The sequence below is a fragment of the Aythya fuligula genome, chromosome 2, assembly GCF_009819795.1.
Source record: "Aythya fuligula isolate bAytFul2 chromosome 2, bAytFul2.pri, whole genome shotgun sequence".
Taxonomy (NCBI): Eukaryota; Metazoa; Chordata; class Aves; order Anseriformes; family Anatidae; genus Aythya; species Aythya fuligula.
Window position 1 is genome coordinate 135622721 of NC_045560.1, and position 14687 is coordinate 135637407.

Below are 14687 nucleotides of genomic sequence, written 5' to 3' on the forward strand. Positions count from 1 at the left end.
GGGACAGGGAAAACGCAGAGGTCACTTTAATGTGTAGCACTTTGCCAGCATGTATACGTAAGTAATCAATGTTTGTACATCACAGAATTAAAAATAGCTTCCCCTCTAACGAGATCAAACGCCATTAGTCACAGGTTCCTGTTCTTCTCGGGAACTGCTGGTTCTTGATTCCTGTGCACTAGGATGTTGGTCAAATCCCACATTTAAGCCATGTATTTCATCATCTGCATGGAAAGCAGGCATTAAACAACTGCTTATCTCTGTGCAGTGTGTGGCATAGTAATCGCTAGCTATGCCAGCAGCAAGTAGAAGTACATGAAATAAGAGAATGACCCTTCCAAGTAATTGTGAATGTGTGGTGGTTTTTTTTTTTCACAATGTGATTTAACAGGATTTGACTATAAAAGTATAAATTTAAACACAACGAAAGGATATTTTACAGTGTTTCTTAGCAATAAATTCCATTTTCATTAATCTATTTTAATGCCAGTAAATCTTTTCTGAGAGTAGCTTTGGCTGTTCTGACATACCAGGGACATGAATCCTAGGCCAATTAACTGTCATGGGAATAAGAGAAGCTAATTAAAGCTCAACTTTGTGTTCATGGAGTTGTGGTGGTTTGCAGTTTTACTGCCCCATTGTCACAGATTGTAGATGTTAAGGGAGAAAAAAACAGAAGACATGAGCAGACCACTTTATAAATAGTGTGAAATGCTGATTTTCCCACCTCAAAAATGCTGAAGTAGACCTGCTCACTATTTCTCATGATTTTGTTGGTGTCCTTGATAGGAATCAGGAAAGCAAAATGAATTACTCCTCTGGGCACTGGGTACCTCATCTGTGCAGCTTTTTGCTGGCAGATTTTTAGATGACGGCTTTAAAAGTGAAGGGTTGGTCTGCCTAGGACCACTGGCACAAAGACACAGCCTCTGTTGCAGGTGGATTGCTGGAAACACAGAGCAAGACCTCAGGACCCAAGGCTTTATGCTCTGTGATCACCTCCTGCCTCCCCGTGGGGATGCAGTCACTCACATTGAGCATTGATCCTGATCATACAGAACCCTTCGTGATGCCAGACGTGGTCGCAGAGGGACAGCAGCACCCAGCAGCTGTCAGGGTGACAGTCCCCAGCTCTGCCCTGATAGAGCCTAGCAGGGACTTGGGGCTGACGTGGTCATGGATGGCCTGCACCAAAAGATAAATAAATGCCAGCAATTCTTCTGTGAGGGGGGTTATGAGGTTTAACATGCTACCCTGATTGAGAAAGCAGTGATAAAACCTGGCTTTGCTGCGAAACGAGCTGCTCTGAAACACCAGCTTCATCGAGGAAGTGGCCCAGGGAAGCCCACGTCCTCACTCTCTTCCAGATTACCACTAAAACCTGGGATGGGAGTTATCTAAAGGGCAGCGCTGTGCTGTACATTTGGCATTGACCTGTAAAGATCCCTCTTATGTTTACTGATTGTTATGTGCAGGAGTGTTCCTGTTACACAGCTCAGTCAATGACAACCAGTCCTGCTGACAATACCTCTGTCTTCTCAAAGATTTCCTCAGCGAAGACACTCCTGTGGGGACGAGTTTCCTCCGCATTGCAGCTCATGACAGTGACCAAGGCATGAATGCGGCCATCACTTATTCAATGTTAGAGCGTCAAGTGGAGTACTTCCAGATCAACCCCAGCACGGGCTGGGTGTATGTGAACCGCCCGATCTCCCAGGTAATGTCACTGCCTGCTGGAACCGAGCAGCCCCGACCCCTCACACCCAGCACACAGGGTTCATTGCTGTCTCTTGATTTGTACAAAATGCTTTGCAAATATCCTCCATCTGCTTTGTTTCGTAGGCCACTCGCATTAGTTGCTATGTTGTAGCAACAGATGGAGGCAACAGAAGCAGCACGGTGGAGCTGACCGTAACCATCACCAGCGCCCTCAGCCAGCCGCCCCGGTGGGAGCGGAGCAGATACTGGGTAACCATCCCTGAAAACACCACCCGTGACACCAGGGTAGTGGTACGTTAAAAGTATGACTAATTCCCTCCCTCTTACATTCGTTTCATCTTCTTCCTCTGTTGTGCTCTCTCTGTGTCTGCATTGGAATCACAGAACCACAGGATGGCTTGGGTGGGAAGGGACCTTAAAGCCCACCCAGTCCCAGCCCCTGCCATGGGCAGGGACACCTCCCACCAGCCCAGGTTGCCCAAAGCCCCATCCAGCCTGGCCTTGAGCACCTCCAGGGATGGGGCAGCCACAGCTTCTCTGGGCAGCCTGTGCCAGGGCCTCACCACCCTCTGAATGAAGAATTTATTCCTAACATCTAATCTAACTCTCCCCTCTTTCAGTTTAAAGACATTCCCCCTTGTCCTATCCCTACACCCCCTGACAAAGAGTCCCTCCCCAGCTTTCCTGTAGCCCCCTTTAGGCACTGGAAGGCCGCTGGAAGGTCTGCCTGGGGCCTCCTCTTCTCCAGGCCACATGTTACAGGCAGGTAAATTTGCTGTCAGTTAAAGACCTGCAGCAAGCCTAAATGTTGTACAAGGAAACTCAGCTCTTCAGAATGGATGTAAACTGTCTCTTGTCTGTTATCGTAGCCATGCATGCACAGTTCTCCCCATCAAACTGAACACTGCACACTTGCAACCCTGCGCTTCATCACTGTATGTGGTGGCTCTTTTCTCCTTCAGACCATCAAAGCCACATCCCCTCTTGGTGATCCCAGGGTTACGTATAACCTGGAGGAGGGTCAGGTTCCAGAGGCAAACATGCCAGTTCGTTTCTACCTGAAGCCAAACAGAGCCGATGGATCTGCTTCTCTTCTGGTCGCTGAACCACTTGACTTCGAGGCAACCAAGTTCTTCACCCTGAGGGTCCGGGCACAAAACGTAGCGATGATGCCTCTTGCTTCCTTCACCACTGTTTGTATTAATGTGACAGGTAAGGCCTGCTGTTGTTAGAACAGCTCATTCAGAGCAGTTCTGTTGTTGTTTTTACTGTAACACCATGAATTAAGGTAACGTCCATGAAACTACAAAACACCTTAAACTCTTTGTGCATTTCTATGCTGCAAAAGGAGGTTGTATGGTCATTAAAAAGTCTGTTTGAGACAGTTTCTAAGTATAACTAGGAAATGTGGAAATGTGATAGTGAAAAAATGTGCTGTGTGAATGTTTACACAATGCTAGTACCTGCTTTTATAAGCACAAATAGAAAGATTTCATTTTAATAAGAGAAATCTAGTAAATGTCCCCAAGCTATAGAAAGGAGATGTGTATCACTGGAAATATTCTGCACTATAAAAGGAGAAACAGTACAGGGAGCTTGTTTTTGTGGTTGATATATTTAGTGTTTTTTTTAGTTCATAATTTTCTATTTAACACTGAGGTAAAAACTGTAGAAATGGAAATGAAAATGTTCTTAAAACAGAATTTTCTAAGATTTGACCTAACCCGCCTTACAGTGAAATCTCTTCGTGAGGCTCTACTCCTGTAGAACCACATAAAACAAAGTCCAAATTTAATCTCTGCCTTTTGAAGCTTTAGTGGAATTTCTTTGATACTTGAAGTCATTTAGGATTAGAATAAGAATAAATGAAGTCTTCAGCAAAAACATTTGTCTCTGTCACCACCATGGAAATGAAAGACCTAAGTGGTAATTTGAATAGGAGTCTAATGCTTTTGCTTCACTTTATCACAGTGTTGGCTTGTCCTCCACAGTCCACTAATGCAAAAACCCTTCTGTGAGGCAGGGGTGCTTAAAGACAAGCTGTAGATTGTGGAGCCTGTCCCAGAATATTTTTCAGACAGTGCAGTCATTGGTAGCAGAATTTATTGGAAACTTTGTTTTACTCACAAGCAAAAAGCTTCTTAAAATGTGGCTGTTAGGGAAAAGTGCAAAAAGGTTTAGGGGAATATGTAACATTGCTGGGTGTAATCCTCTTACAAAGAGTAACACCAGTTGGATTCATCATGGGTTGAGCAGGGGGATGACCAAATCAACACAGCCATAGCTACCCTTCCCATCTCTTGTGCTCACTCTTCCTACACAACAGTTGTAGGGAGAAAATGCATCGAAAGCTGGCCCATCAAATTGCTGAACATATATTCCCCAGTTTAGCTCTCTACAAGGGTCAGACAAGGAAGAAAAGCAAGGGAACCACTGATAAAAAACATAACGTGGCTTTGCATTGCCACGATCCAATCTGATCCGGCTGCAGATGACCACTTTCAGAGCAGCCTTCTTTTTTCTCCAGGCTGCTTGCCACTCTTTCACAGAATCCAGTGGTTGTGCTGTTACAGTTTGTTAGCTCACCTAGCCCCGTTCTCTCCAGAAAGTCAATTTTCTGTCAGAGCCACAAAACAAGCAGTATCAGCACACAATGCTGCTGGTGGGAGGGAGCATCCCACTGCTTAGAGCAGGATGACAAGAGTGAGAAGGTCAGCATTGCTCCTGTGAGTGCCCAGTGCTTAGGTGAGGGGAGGCTAATGTGTAGCTGCCTCCTAAATAAACGTTAGATCCTACAGCCTAACACAGCTCTGGCTGTCCTGCCCTGCAAAGACCAAGAACGACTGTCTGACACACATTCTTTGTCAACACCAGACTCTGCAATTTGAATTTTCTTTGTATGTCAATCAACACGTAATAAAATGCTGAAATTAACTACTCTGAGCGGTTCTGCTGCAGGTTTCAGTAGATAACCAGCTCTTTACAGACTAGGAACAAAAGGCCTCCTGGTCCTGGCATTCATGGATTTATTATAGTAATACTGCTGGTCAAATTGTTAGCTAGTGTCTTATCTGAGATTAGGCCACTGTCTCTCAGAAATCACTCAATGTCTACAAAATGCCTTCTAACAGCTCCCGTGAAAATGGGAAGAACAAAAGTAGGGTTGCTTCTTACTATGAACAATGTGAGTTCTTTCTCTAAGCAAAATTATGGCCCTGGTAAAAAAAAAAAATACATTTTCTCACCGTGGTCCCAATCGTCTTCTTTTGCAGATGTCAATGATAACGTGCCATTCTTCATGTCCTCCAGCTATGAGGTGTCCGTGCCAGAAGGAGCCGATGTTGGCACATCTGTGCTTCAGGTTTTAGCTACAGACTTGGATTCTGGTCTACATGGAGAGGTTTGACCTCACATCCAATTCTTTTCCTCCCAGTAGGCAAGTTTTAGTATAGCAATCGGTGAGAGTGCACAGTCAGCAGGTGACAGGGAAATGACCCACAAACGCTTGCAACAACTGTCAAGCATTTGTCTAGCATAAGAAGGGGTGCAGGTGGAGAAGATGCTTCTTCAGGATTTTGGGATCCAGTGTCATAGCAAGACGTCCTGATCCAGCAACTGTGGCAAAGCACTGCTGTGTGATTCTCAGGGTTGAAGGAAACATGCATTTTCAGTGCATTTTCCTGAGCCTTTTCCAAAAATCCTATAAAGTCTCCTGGGAGAGAATTCTGGCTCGTAGAGATCTGCTGGTTTGTAACTCATTTTGCAGCTCCTGTGGAGTAACCTATGTGGTGGAACCATGCCTGGGTGGAAATGTTTCGGTTTTTCTTCAGAAAAAACGAAAAAAGCCAAACCTTTGCTAAAGGGGAAAAAAATGGACAGCTTTCATCAGTGAAGATTTTGATTTGTTCATATTTGAGGGTTTTTTTTGTGGTGGTGGGGTGATGAGGCAGGACAACCTGTTGAACAGGACCCAAACTGTTCTACCTATTAGCCCTGCTTCTTTGGTATCAGAATCTGTGGGTTGCTAGAAGCTGGGGAGGCACCAGGAAAGGTGTCATTCCTCACTTTCTCTGTATTTCTGCTATTTTTGAGCTGTCTCCTACTGACCACAGTTGGAGATGAGATACTGGTTTGATGGGCTTTGCTATGACTGCTACGGCTGTTCTTTTGTTAGAGAATTCTGTTTGTTTGTTTTTATTTTGAAATAGGCAAACAACTTCAAAAATTCTGTCCAAACTTCCTTCCTAAGTGTTGCCACCTTGTGGAGAGGCCCAGGAGGCTGCTGGGGAAGGGAGAGGTTGCAGCACTCGGCCATACAAATGAAAGAGGAAAACACAACCTCCTTTAACTATTTACCTTTTAGGTTCGCTACTTTATATTGAAAGATGCTAGTGAGGACTACAGGTTCTTCACCATTGAGCGCAAGACAGGAATTATTTCCACACATGCATCTTTTGACAGAGAGAAAAAAGCCTCCTACTTGATAGAAGTTCAGTCTCAGGACTCTTCAGAATCTGCTAGGCCTGGTGTCCATGGGCAGCCCAATACAGGTAAAACTAGTAACAAATTATATATTGGGTAAAAGATATCAGAGACTGGATTCCTTAACTTTTCTAGATTTGGGGATGTGTCAGCTGTCTGGGATACGATCAGGTGTTCCACCCCTGCCATTTTTAGTCTACATGTTCATCTTGTATCTCCTTAGACACAGCCTACGTAAGGATTTTTGTCAGTGATGTGAATGACAACGCCCCGGCATTTCCTCAGTCGGTGTATGAGATCAGCATAGATGAGGACAGGGACGTTGGAAGTCCTGTTGTGACGGCGACAGCAAATGATCAAGATGAAGGTGAGCTGACCTGCCCTCCGTGTCTTTCTCTGTAAGTCCTCTTAGTATCCCTGTGTGTTGTACCTAGGGTTACTTCCCTCCTGGGCAAACGAATTTCTGCTTTCAGGCGACAACTGAGCACTTCAGGCATTTGTAGAAGTGAATAGAGAAGTAAACCTGAAGCACCAAATGGTTTTCTTTTTTATTCCTAAACATTTTGCAGCAAACTACTACTATTGTACAGGCAGAATGTTCTTCTCAGATGGATTCTGTCTTAGAGCAGAGCAATCCTGTTATATTTTAGCACCATCCAGTGGTAAAAAATTTTTTAAAAGTTAAGGAATGTTGGCATTTGAGGAAGGAGGTTTAGGAAAGGCAAAGCAAAAATAGCTTTTAATATTTTAATAGTGTGTTACTTTTTTATTGTTGGCAAGTGAATGCACAATACATAAATTAGAGGCACATGATTCCCTCATTACCAATAAACAGGAACTTGTCTGTGACCACAAATTATATTTGTGGATAAAAATGCAGACCCTGTGCCCAATCTACTATAAACAAACCCATCAAATTACATATATGGCTCGTTCTGTTTGCATCTGTGTCTACGTTTTATCTCCTACACACATTGTAACAGCCTGGTTCTTGGTAAATAAGGTTGCTCTTGGATATATGTCCACCATGTAGAAGTGAATTGAGCGTTCAGGGAGCGTGCAGGCTGTGGTCATTTGCTTTCTCTTGTAGGTGCAAATGCCAAACTCAGGTACCAGATCACGTCAGGAAACATGGAAGGAGTTTTTGATGTGGAACCCGAGGCTGGAACTGTCTTCATCGTTCAGCCTCTGGATTATGAACAAGAACAGCATTACGAGCTCCAGCTTGTAGCATCTGATGGGAAGTGGGAAAACCACACTCTTATCATCATCAGTGTTGTGAATAAGAATGACGAAGCGCCAGTCTTCACTCAGAATGAGTATTATGGCAGTGTCCTGGAGGAACTCACAGATCTGCCTGCATTTGTTCTAAAGGTAAAATGCTTTTCATGCAGCAGAGCAAAACCTGATTTTTTTAATTTTTTTTCCCCAGGATTGAGCCATTCACACACACAAAATGGCTCATTCCCATCCATGCACACAAATCTAAGGAGACAGTATCATCAGAACAGGTAAGCCCCGGTATTAGGAGTTAGCTAGTAACTTTCTGTAGAGAAAAGTTTCATTCTTCTTCTCGCTCTGAGAGAAAGTCCTTCTTCGTCTTTGTATTACAGCTCTGAAGAGTTTCATAAGAAACATGTGCTCAGCAGAGCTATTATTATTATTATTCCCACTTGCTTCTTTCTGGAGTTATTTCCTCTTCCCAGAATGTAACGGGAAGAAGAATACATTAGCCTGTCTAAACACGATCTTTTTGTTTCTCTAGGCTGTGCATTGATGTTTATTAAAAGAGTGCTTGACCTGAGTGACTGAAACCAAGAGATGTTTGTTGTTAAATTTCATGCTATTTTTGTAGCCTGCACAATACCAACCGACATCAATAAAAGAACGGCGTTTTCCTGGTTTCGGTTGCATAAACACTTCCCTGCTGTGGTTTCTTCTAGGTTTCTGCAAAAGACCCCGACCAAGCGGCTGATCAAAATGCCATCAGCTATTCCCTGCACGGACAGGGGGCCGGGAGCGAATTCAGCATCAACGAGAACACGGGCGAGATCAGCACAAACAGGAGGTTAGACCGCGAGAAGCGATCAACGTGGCGCTTCCTCGTTCTCGCAACAGATGAGAGCGGAGAGGGGCTGACTGGCTTCGCAGATGTTATCATAGAAGTGAGGGACGTGAACGACAACGCGCCCCTTTTCCTCTGTGTCTCGGCTGGTTGTTTCGTGGGTCACGTCCCTGAGGATTCCCCGGCAGACACGGCTGTTATGGAGATGACTGCGGTGGACTTTGATGACCCAAAAGCTGGCACGAACGCTGTGCTAACCTACAGAATCATTCAGAACGTCCAAAATGAAATTAACCTCAACTTGTTCTCAATTAACTCCGCTAGCGGCACCATCTACACCGTGCTTGGCTCCCTGGACCGGGAGAAGGAGGACAGGTACTTACTGGTGGTGGAGGCCAAGGATGGAGGGGGGCTGACTGGGACAGGCACTGCCACGATTTTGGTGACCGATGTGAACGACCACGCTCCGGTCTTCCTGCAAAGAATCTACACGGCATTCATCTCCGAGAACGCAAGCATTAACACCGAGGTTGCAGTGGTGTCTGCTACAGACAGAGATGAGGGGGAAAACGCCATGGTGACGTTCAGCATCCTCGACGGCGACACCGACCGCAAGTTCTCCGTGGAGACAGACAAAGTCAACAACTGCGGGTTCATCCGGCTGCGAAAGCGGATCGACTTCGAGAAGCCTCACGAGAGGGTGTTCAATTTGACTCTGAAAGCAGAGGACGTGGATTTCTTCAGCATCGCTCACTGCGTGATCTACGTGGAGGATGCCAACGACCATGCCCCGGTCTTCTACCCCCAATTCTATGACGTGGCTGCTCTGGGGGAAGACGTGCCTGTAGGCACCAAAGTTGTTCAGGTTTCTGCTGTTGATTTGGATTCTGGCCTGAACGGAAGGTTTTCTTTCCACCTGCTGAACAAGTCTGACCCTGGTGGCCAGTTCTCTGTGGCTAGTGATGGCTGGGTGGTCGTCGCAGGACTGCTGGATTATGAGGCAGTGACACGGTACCAGCTCACCGTTATCGCCACAGATATGGGGCAGCCCCCTCTGGCAGGCAGTGCCACCGTTGTAGTGACTCTGCAGGATGTAAATGACAACGGGCCGGAGTTTGAGGCTCATTATAACCCCGTGGTGTGGGAAAACACAGCTGCTCCTCAGGTAGTCCAAATGAACGAGACATCTGCTTTGCTGTATGCTAAGGACCGAGACACTGCTGCTAACGGAGCGCCCTTCTCCTTCCAGTTACTCAGCAATTCTGACAGTCTAGGCAACTTCCACTTGCAGGATTTCCATAATGGAAGTGCCCAGCTCACTGCGCTGCGTACCTTTGACAGGGAAGTGCACAAGGTCTTCTACCTGCCCATCCTGATCACAGACAGCGGGGTGCCACCCATGAGCTCCACCAACACCTTAACTGTGAATATCGGCGACCAGAACGACCACCCGCATTCAGCTGGTTACATGGAGTGCCTCGTCTACAGCTACGACGGTAAGGCGCTCTCTGGTGCTTGCTTCCAGGTGTAACAGCGAGGCCAAAGGAGCAGCTGTGAGGTCCACAAGAGGACTCTGGCCTCTTCCACATAAGATCTCAGTGGAAGAGCTACTGAAGTTTGCTCAAGCCCACGCGGAGAACAGTAGGTGTGCAAGGGAAGGGACTCCAGGCCACTTGGTTTGTGGGAGAAGCTGAGCCAGCCTTGAATTAGGAGGTTAGCAGGCTGACCTCTGTCACATTTGAGTAATGATCCCTTGATTCCAGATGCAGTTTTCCAGCAGAGTTAACATTCCAGGGGAAAAGAAAAGAGCAGAACTCAGAATGTAGCTGGGATGAATCTGAATTACTCAGAGAACCTTGTTCCCTGCACAGACTGAACTGAACAGTCAGTTAGATATCAATGAATACTCTTAACTTGAACTCGTGTAAATTGCCTGAGACGTTCCTATCAGCCTTCAGCTGACAAACGCTGTTATTTGTATCTATTATTATTTATCTATTTATATCTGTTATTATATCTATTTGTATCAAAATGTTCTGTCTGTTTTGTGCTCACTCTCAAGTTCAGACCTTGCTGCTTTTTGCTAAGGAAACTCTTGCAAATACTGAGAACCTCTGCTTCTAACCTAAGTACCAGATCTTTTTATTACGTCTGAATTCTCTTTTAGTTGCTTTTTTAAAGGTTAAAGTCACCTGTCCTACTAATTTTTGGGAGGGAATAGCAAATGTTTTTAAGGTAACAGAATCAGAAGGCTAGCAGTGTGTTGTGTGTTGCATTCATATGATATAGGAATCAAACACCAGGGCATCACGCATACAGCAAAGTATCAGATGAATGTTGTCCCAGCTGCAGGACACGTACAGTTTTCTCTCCTTGTTGCATGCAGCCCTCAGATTTCAGGGTTTGTGGTGTTTCCTTTCAGAAGGTGAAATCCCACAGCTTTTGCTCCTTGTGTGTCCTTGATTCTTTACTCAGTAGATTTGAGAATTGAAATATGAGAATGAATATTCTCATATTGAGATATGAGAATGAATATGAGAATGAATTGAGATATTGAGAATGAATTGAGATACTGGTGGATCTTTCCTTCAGAAATAGCTTTTGGTTAAAAACAAACAATCAAAAATACTTATTTGTGAGTTTTTCTTAGAGGATTTAAAAACAGCAGAATATATGCAGCTTTTCCTCTTATCCCAGAGTCTCACCACCTACTCCAAATAAGCCTGGTTACTGTGTTTTGGACATCCTCTCTATCTTGCTGTAATTTCCTCCAAATTGCTATTGTTTTTTGCCCTTTGTCATCCAGTCAATATTTTGGTTGTTCTGCCAAACCCTAACCCCTGTCTAAACCACTCTGTAAGCTGCTTGGGCATGGCAGCTAAAATAATGGGAGGGATTATTGTGGCATTGTTCCTGAATCTCTCTTTTATCTTTCTTCAGAGGTGGCCAGCTTTTTCCTTCCTGACTGCTTTTCCGTGCAGCCTCTGCTTGAGTTTAATCTATGCAGCCATACAGCAAACAAACACCCCTTATTACCCACAGAGGACAGCACGTGGTGTTTACAAACTGGTGCCCATCTTCTGGAAAGAATCATCACAACTATTTCTGTAGAGGTTTTAGGTCTAAGGCAAACCAGGAAAACAGGAGTGGCTGACCTGTTTGTGTAATGGTATCGTTCTGACTATGCCACTTACATGCTGTGTTTTTTTAGGTATCCTACCCATGACCGTCCTGGGACAAGTCCGTGCCCCTGATAATGATGACTGGGATCGCAAAATCTACCAATTTGAAGGAAAAACATCAAGGTATTTAGAGAGAAAAATGGAAGTTGGGTGAAATGTATGAAAAACTTGCCTGGATCCTGAAACACAGAATGTATTTAAACTGTCTCTCTTTGAAAACAAGTGTGCAAAAGCATGTTATTGGTTAGATGCATGTGCGTAGCTCTCCAAAAACCTTTCTGAGTGTGAAATGACAGTAAATAATGCCAAATGCCAAACTGATCCATTTCCCATTGCCTGATGGAGTGCCCTATCCACTAGGACACCATTCACAATCCCCCAGTTGTAGTCATATCCATAAAAAATATCAATGACCCACTACGGAAAAAATACCCACTGACTTCCATCCTCTTTCCTCCAAGCACCTGGAATTTGGTATTTCAGTGTCACCACTGTTCTTAAACGTTATGTGTGTTGGACGTGTTCCCACCACAGTGTCTGGATTATGAGCAGGGCCGAGATGTCCACGTGCTGTTGAGATGTGTGTTGTGCCTGCTGTGAGTCACTCTCGATGACTATATCTGAACTAGGAGTTCACACAGTTTCCAAAGTTATGCCTGTAGTAGCCTGAGTCTCCCTACATGGTTTTTATGGCATAGAAGCAGGAAGAAACTTTCTCAATGTACTGGTGGAGGTCATTAGGAGCCAACAGGCAATGTAAAAATGTTCTGTTCTGCACTGTCCCTGCATGAGGGACCACATCTGCTGTCTTTGGTAGCTTTCCCAAAACGAAGTGGATCAGAGGAACTATCAGTGATAGTAATTACTTCTCAGCTCTTTAACTTCTCATAGCTTGTTCCTTGGCTTAACTCTTATTACAGGTACTTTATCCTTAATGATAACTCAGGTTTGCTGACTATTAAGGAAGGAACCCCACCAGGAACATACAACCTAAGAGTTAGAGTCATTGATGGAGTCTGGCCAGACATTGTCTCAACCGTAAAGGTTACAGTGAAGGAGATCAGAGATGATGCCCTCCGTAATGCTGGTTCTGTACAAATAAAAGGTAAGGAAGGTGATGAAGTATGTAAGAATCGTAATACTGAAATCTACCTCTTCAATGTTACTACTGTGTTATTTAGAACTCTAATGCCCTTAAACTTAGGAGCTAATGGCTTGATAGATAAAGGTTTGAAAATGCATCTTCATTTGCATGGTTCTCTGACATGTCCTTACTGCGTGTAAGGAATATCTCTGGAGAAAAGTCAGCAAGAAATGCTTGTCTGATGCAGGAGAAAAGGTACAAGATTTCTACATCGACTTTTCAACAAAACAGCAATTTATGTTTCAGAAAAAAATCCTCATTTGAACAACTGGCTCCCTGAAATTCGCCAGCTTGTTTCAATCATTGTGAAAAAATAAAATCTTGACCATGTTTCTGATTTAAAAGAATGAAAAAAAAAAATAGAAATGAATGAGAATTAAAAAGCCTCATTACACAAATCCTAAGCAGAAGCCAGCACAGAAAATTTCAGAGCCTAAAAATGAAAACACTCATAAATTTGCAGTTGAGTGCATTTTCTGCAGCCTTAATATTTGTTCTGTCTCTCTTTTATTGCTACAACAGTTGCAAGATAAGTGTTTGTCAGGTTTTTAAATTCTGTTTACAGATATCACCCCAGAGGAGTTCATATCCCAATCCCCTGAAAAAGAGAGTAAATACAACCAGATGAAGAAGCTGCTTTCAGAAATCATGTCTGCCCCACTTGAAAATGTTCACATTTTCAGTGTGTTAAATAGCCCAAGTCAAACCCGAGGCGTTGATGTTTGGTTTGCAGTTTATGGTCCACCCTATTATAAAGCAGAAAAACTTAATGGCAATGTAGCAGCCTCCAGAGCATGGGTAAGTATTTATGCTCCATATGAAACCACAGCATCTTCCCGTTGTGTCTACTCAGATAACATCCACTGCCTAGTGAATGTGCATATTTAGAATGACTGAGGGAATAATGTGTGAGAAAAATGGATAATTTTAATCAGTAAAGTCAAATAGTCCTTTAACATTTATATTTAAAGTTTCGAATATGAATGCTTTAGAAGCCAGCCTGTAAATACAAATTGAGTCACCCAAACACCATGAGCAAACTTTTAGGAATGTAAACATGTTTTTCCTATGGAAGAGAGTGTAAAATCCTGTATAAAGAGTGTGTAAATTACCTTTGTACATGCGGTCTTAATATTTCAGTTTATATTCTCCTACACAGAAATGTTCTGTAGCTGAAGCTCAGAAACCTGTGTTCACTCAACACTTCCAGTTTCCTGGGTTAAGAGGGCATAGCAGTAAAATAACTATTACCCAATGGAGAAACAGGTTGGAAATGTGCATTTAAAATCTAATAAAGTAGCTATGTTTATAATCAGTGCTGCAGTAATAACTCACTGTTGCCAGAAAAGGTGTTTCTTCATTGCCAAGGCCAGTTCACCCTTCTCAATATTAAGGCATAAATCCAAATTAAAAGTACAACTCAGATTCTATGTAAATAATCCATCAGAACTATGAGTGAATAAAACTTATCCACTCTACTTATGATGAATATGACAATATTTTTGTCTTCTAAATGCTCACTCACACTGTAAATGACTTTATATAACAAGGCTTTTGCCTTAACAGCTACCAGGCTGAACTGCCTTTGACTGGACAGAGTGAGGTAGATGTTGGAAGGAAATGGCACAGCAACCAGTTTTGAGAATAAATAAGACTTGGGCTTTTCACGTCTGTCATCTGTGAGCTTCCCCCTTTGTGGAAAAGTCAGATGAATGCAACTAATTGTTCTCCACAGCTGGAAAACATCTTGGCTATAAATATCACCCAGATTGGCATTGATGAATGTGTGACTGCAAACTGCACTCACAGCAGCGGATGCAGCAGCAGGCATGAGCAGAGTCATGTGCCAACAATCACCACAGCTGGAAGTGTTTCGCTGGTGTCTGTGACAGTCCTGAGCAGTGCCCTGTGTGGCTGTGCGGCTCGGGAGAGTCCCCATCTCTCCTGCTCCTCGTACCAGACGAGCCCTTGCCTCAACGGTGGCACGTGTGTGGATACTGATTTGGGCTACAGGTTGGTGGGGCTTTGCCCGGGGTGCAGGCAGAGTGCTTCTGCTCGATGTGTGGGGAGGAGAACAGGAGGCTTGGGGAGGTGT

At 44.0% G+C, this 14687-nt stretch overlaps 1 protein-coding gene across 1 annotated transcript in view; it reads left to right on the plus strand.

Annotated features, from left to right (window-relative positions):
* The window catches only part of LOC116485659 (neural-cadherin-like), a 39012-nt gene that overhangs the window by 13370 nt on the left and 10955 nt on the right, over window positions 1-14687 (plus strand). Inside the window, exons 11-22 of the mRNA XM_032181149.1 lie at window positions 1545-1717; window positions 1843-2010; window positions 2682-2931; window positions 4992-5119; window positions 6083-6269; window positions 6425-6568; window positions 7292-7575; window positions 8145-9762; window positions 11478-11571; window positions 12369-12553; window positions 13158-13390; window positions 14328-14605. Coding sequence (XP_032037040.1) covers window positions 1545-1717; window positions 1843-2010; window positions 2682-2931; window positions 4992-5119; window positions 6083-6269; window positions 6425-6568; window positions 7292-7575; window positions 8145-9762; window positions 11478-11571; window positions 12369-12553; window positions 13158-13390; window positions 14328-14605 — 3742 coding nt within the window. The remainder of the gene's footprint in view (window positions 1-1544; window positions 1718-1842; window positions 2011-2681; window positions 2932-4991; window positions 5120-6082; window positions 6270-6424; window positions 6569-7291; window positions 7576-8144; window positions 9763-11477; window positions 11572-12368; window positions 12554-13157; window positions 13391-14327; window positions 14606-14687) is intronic.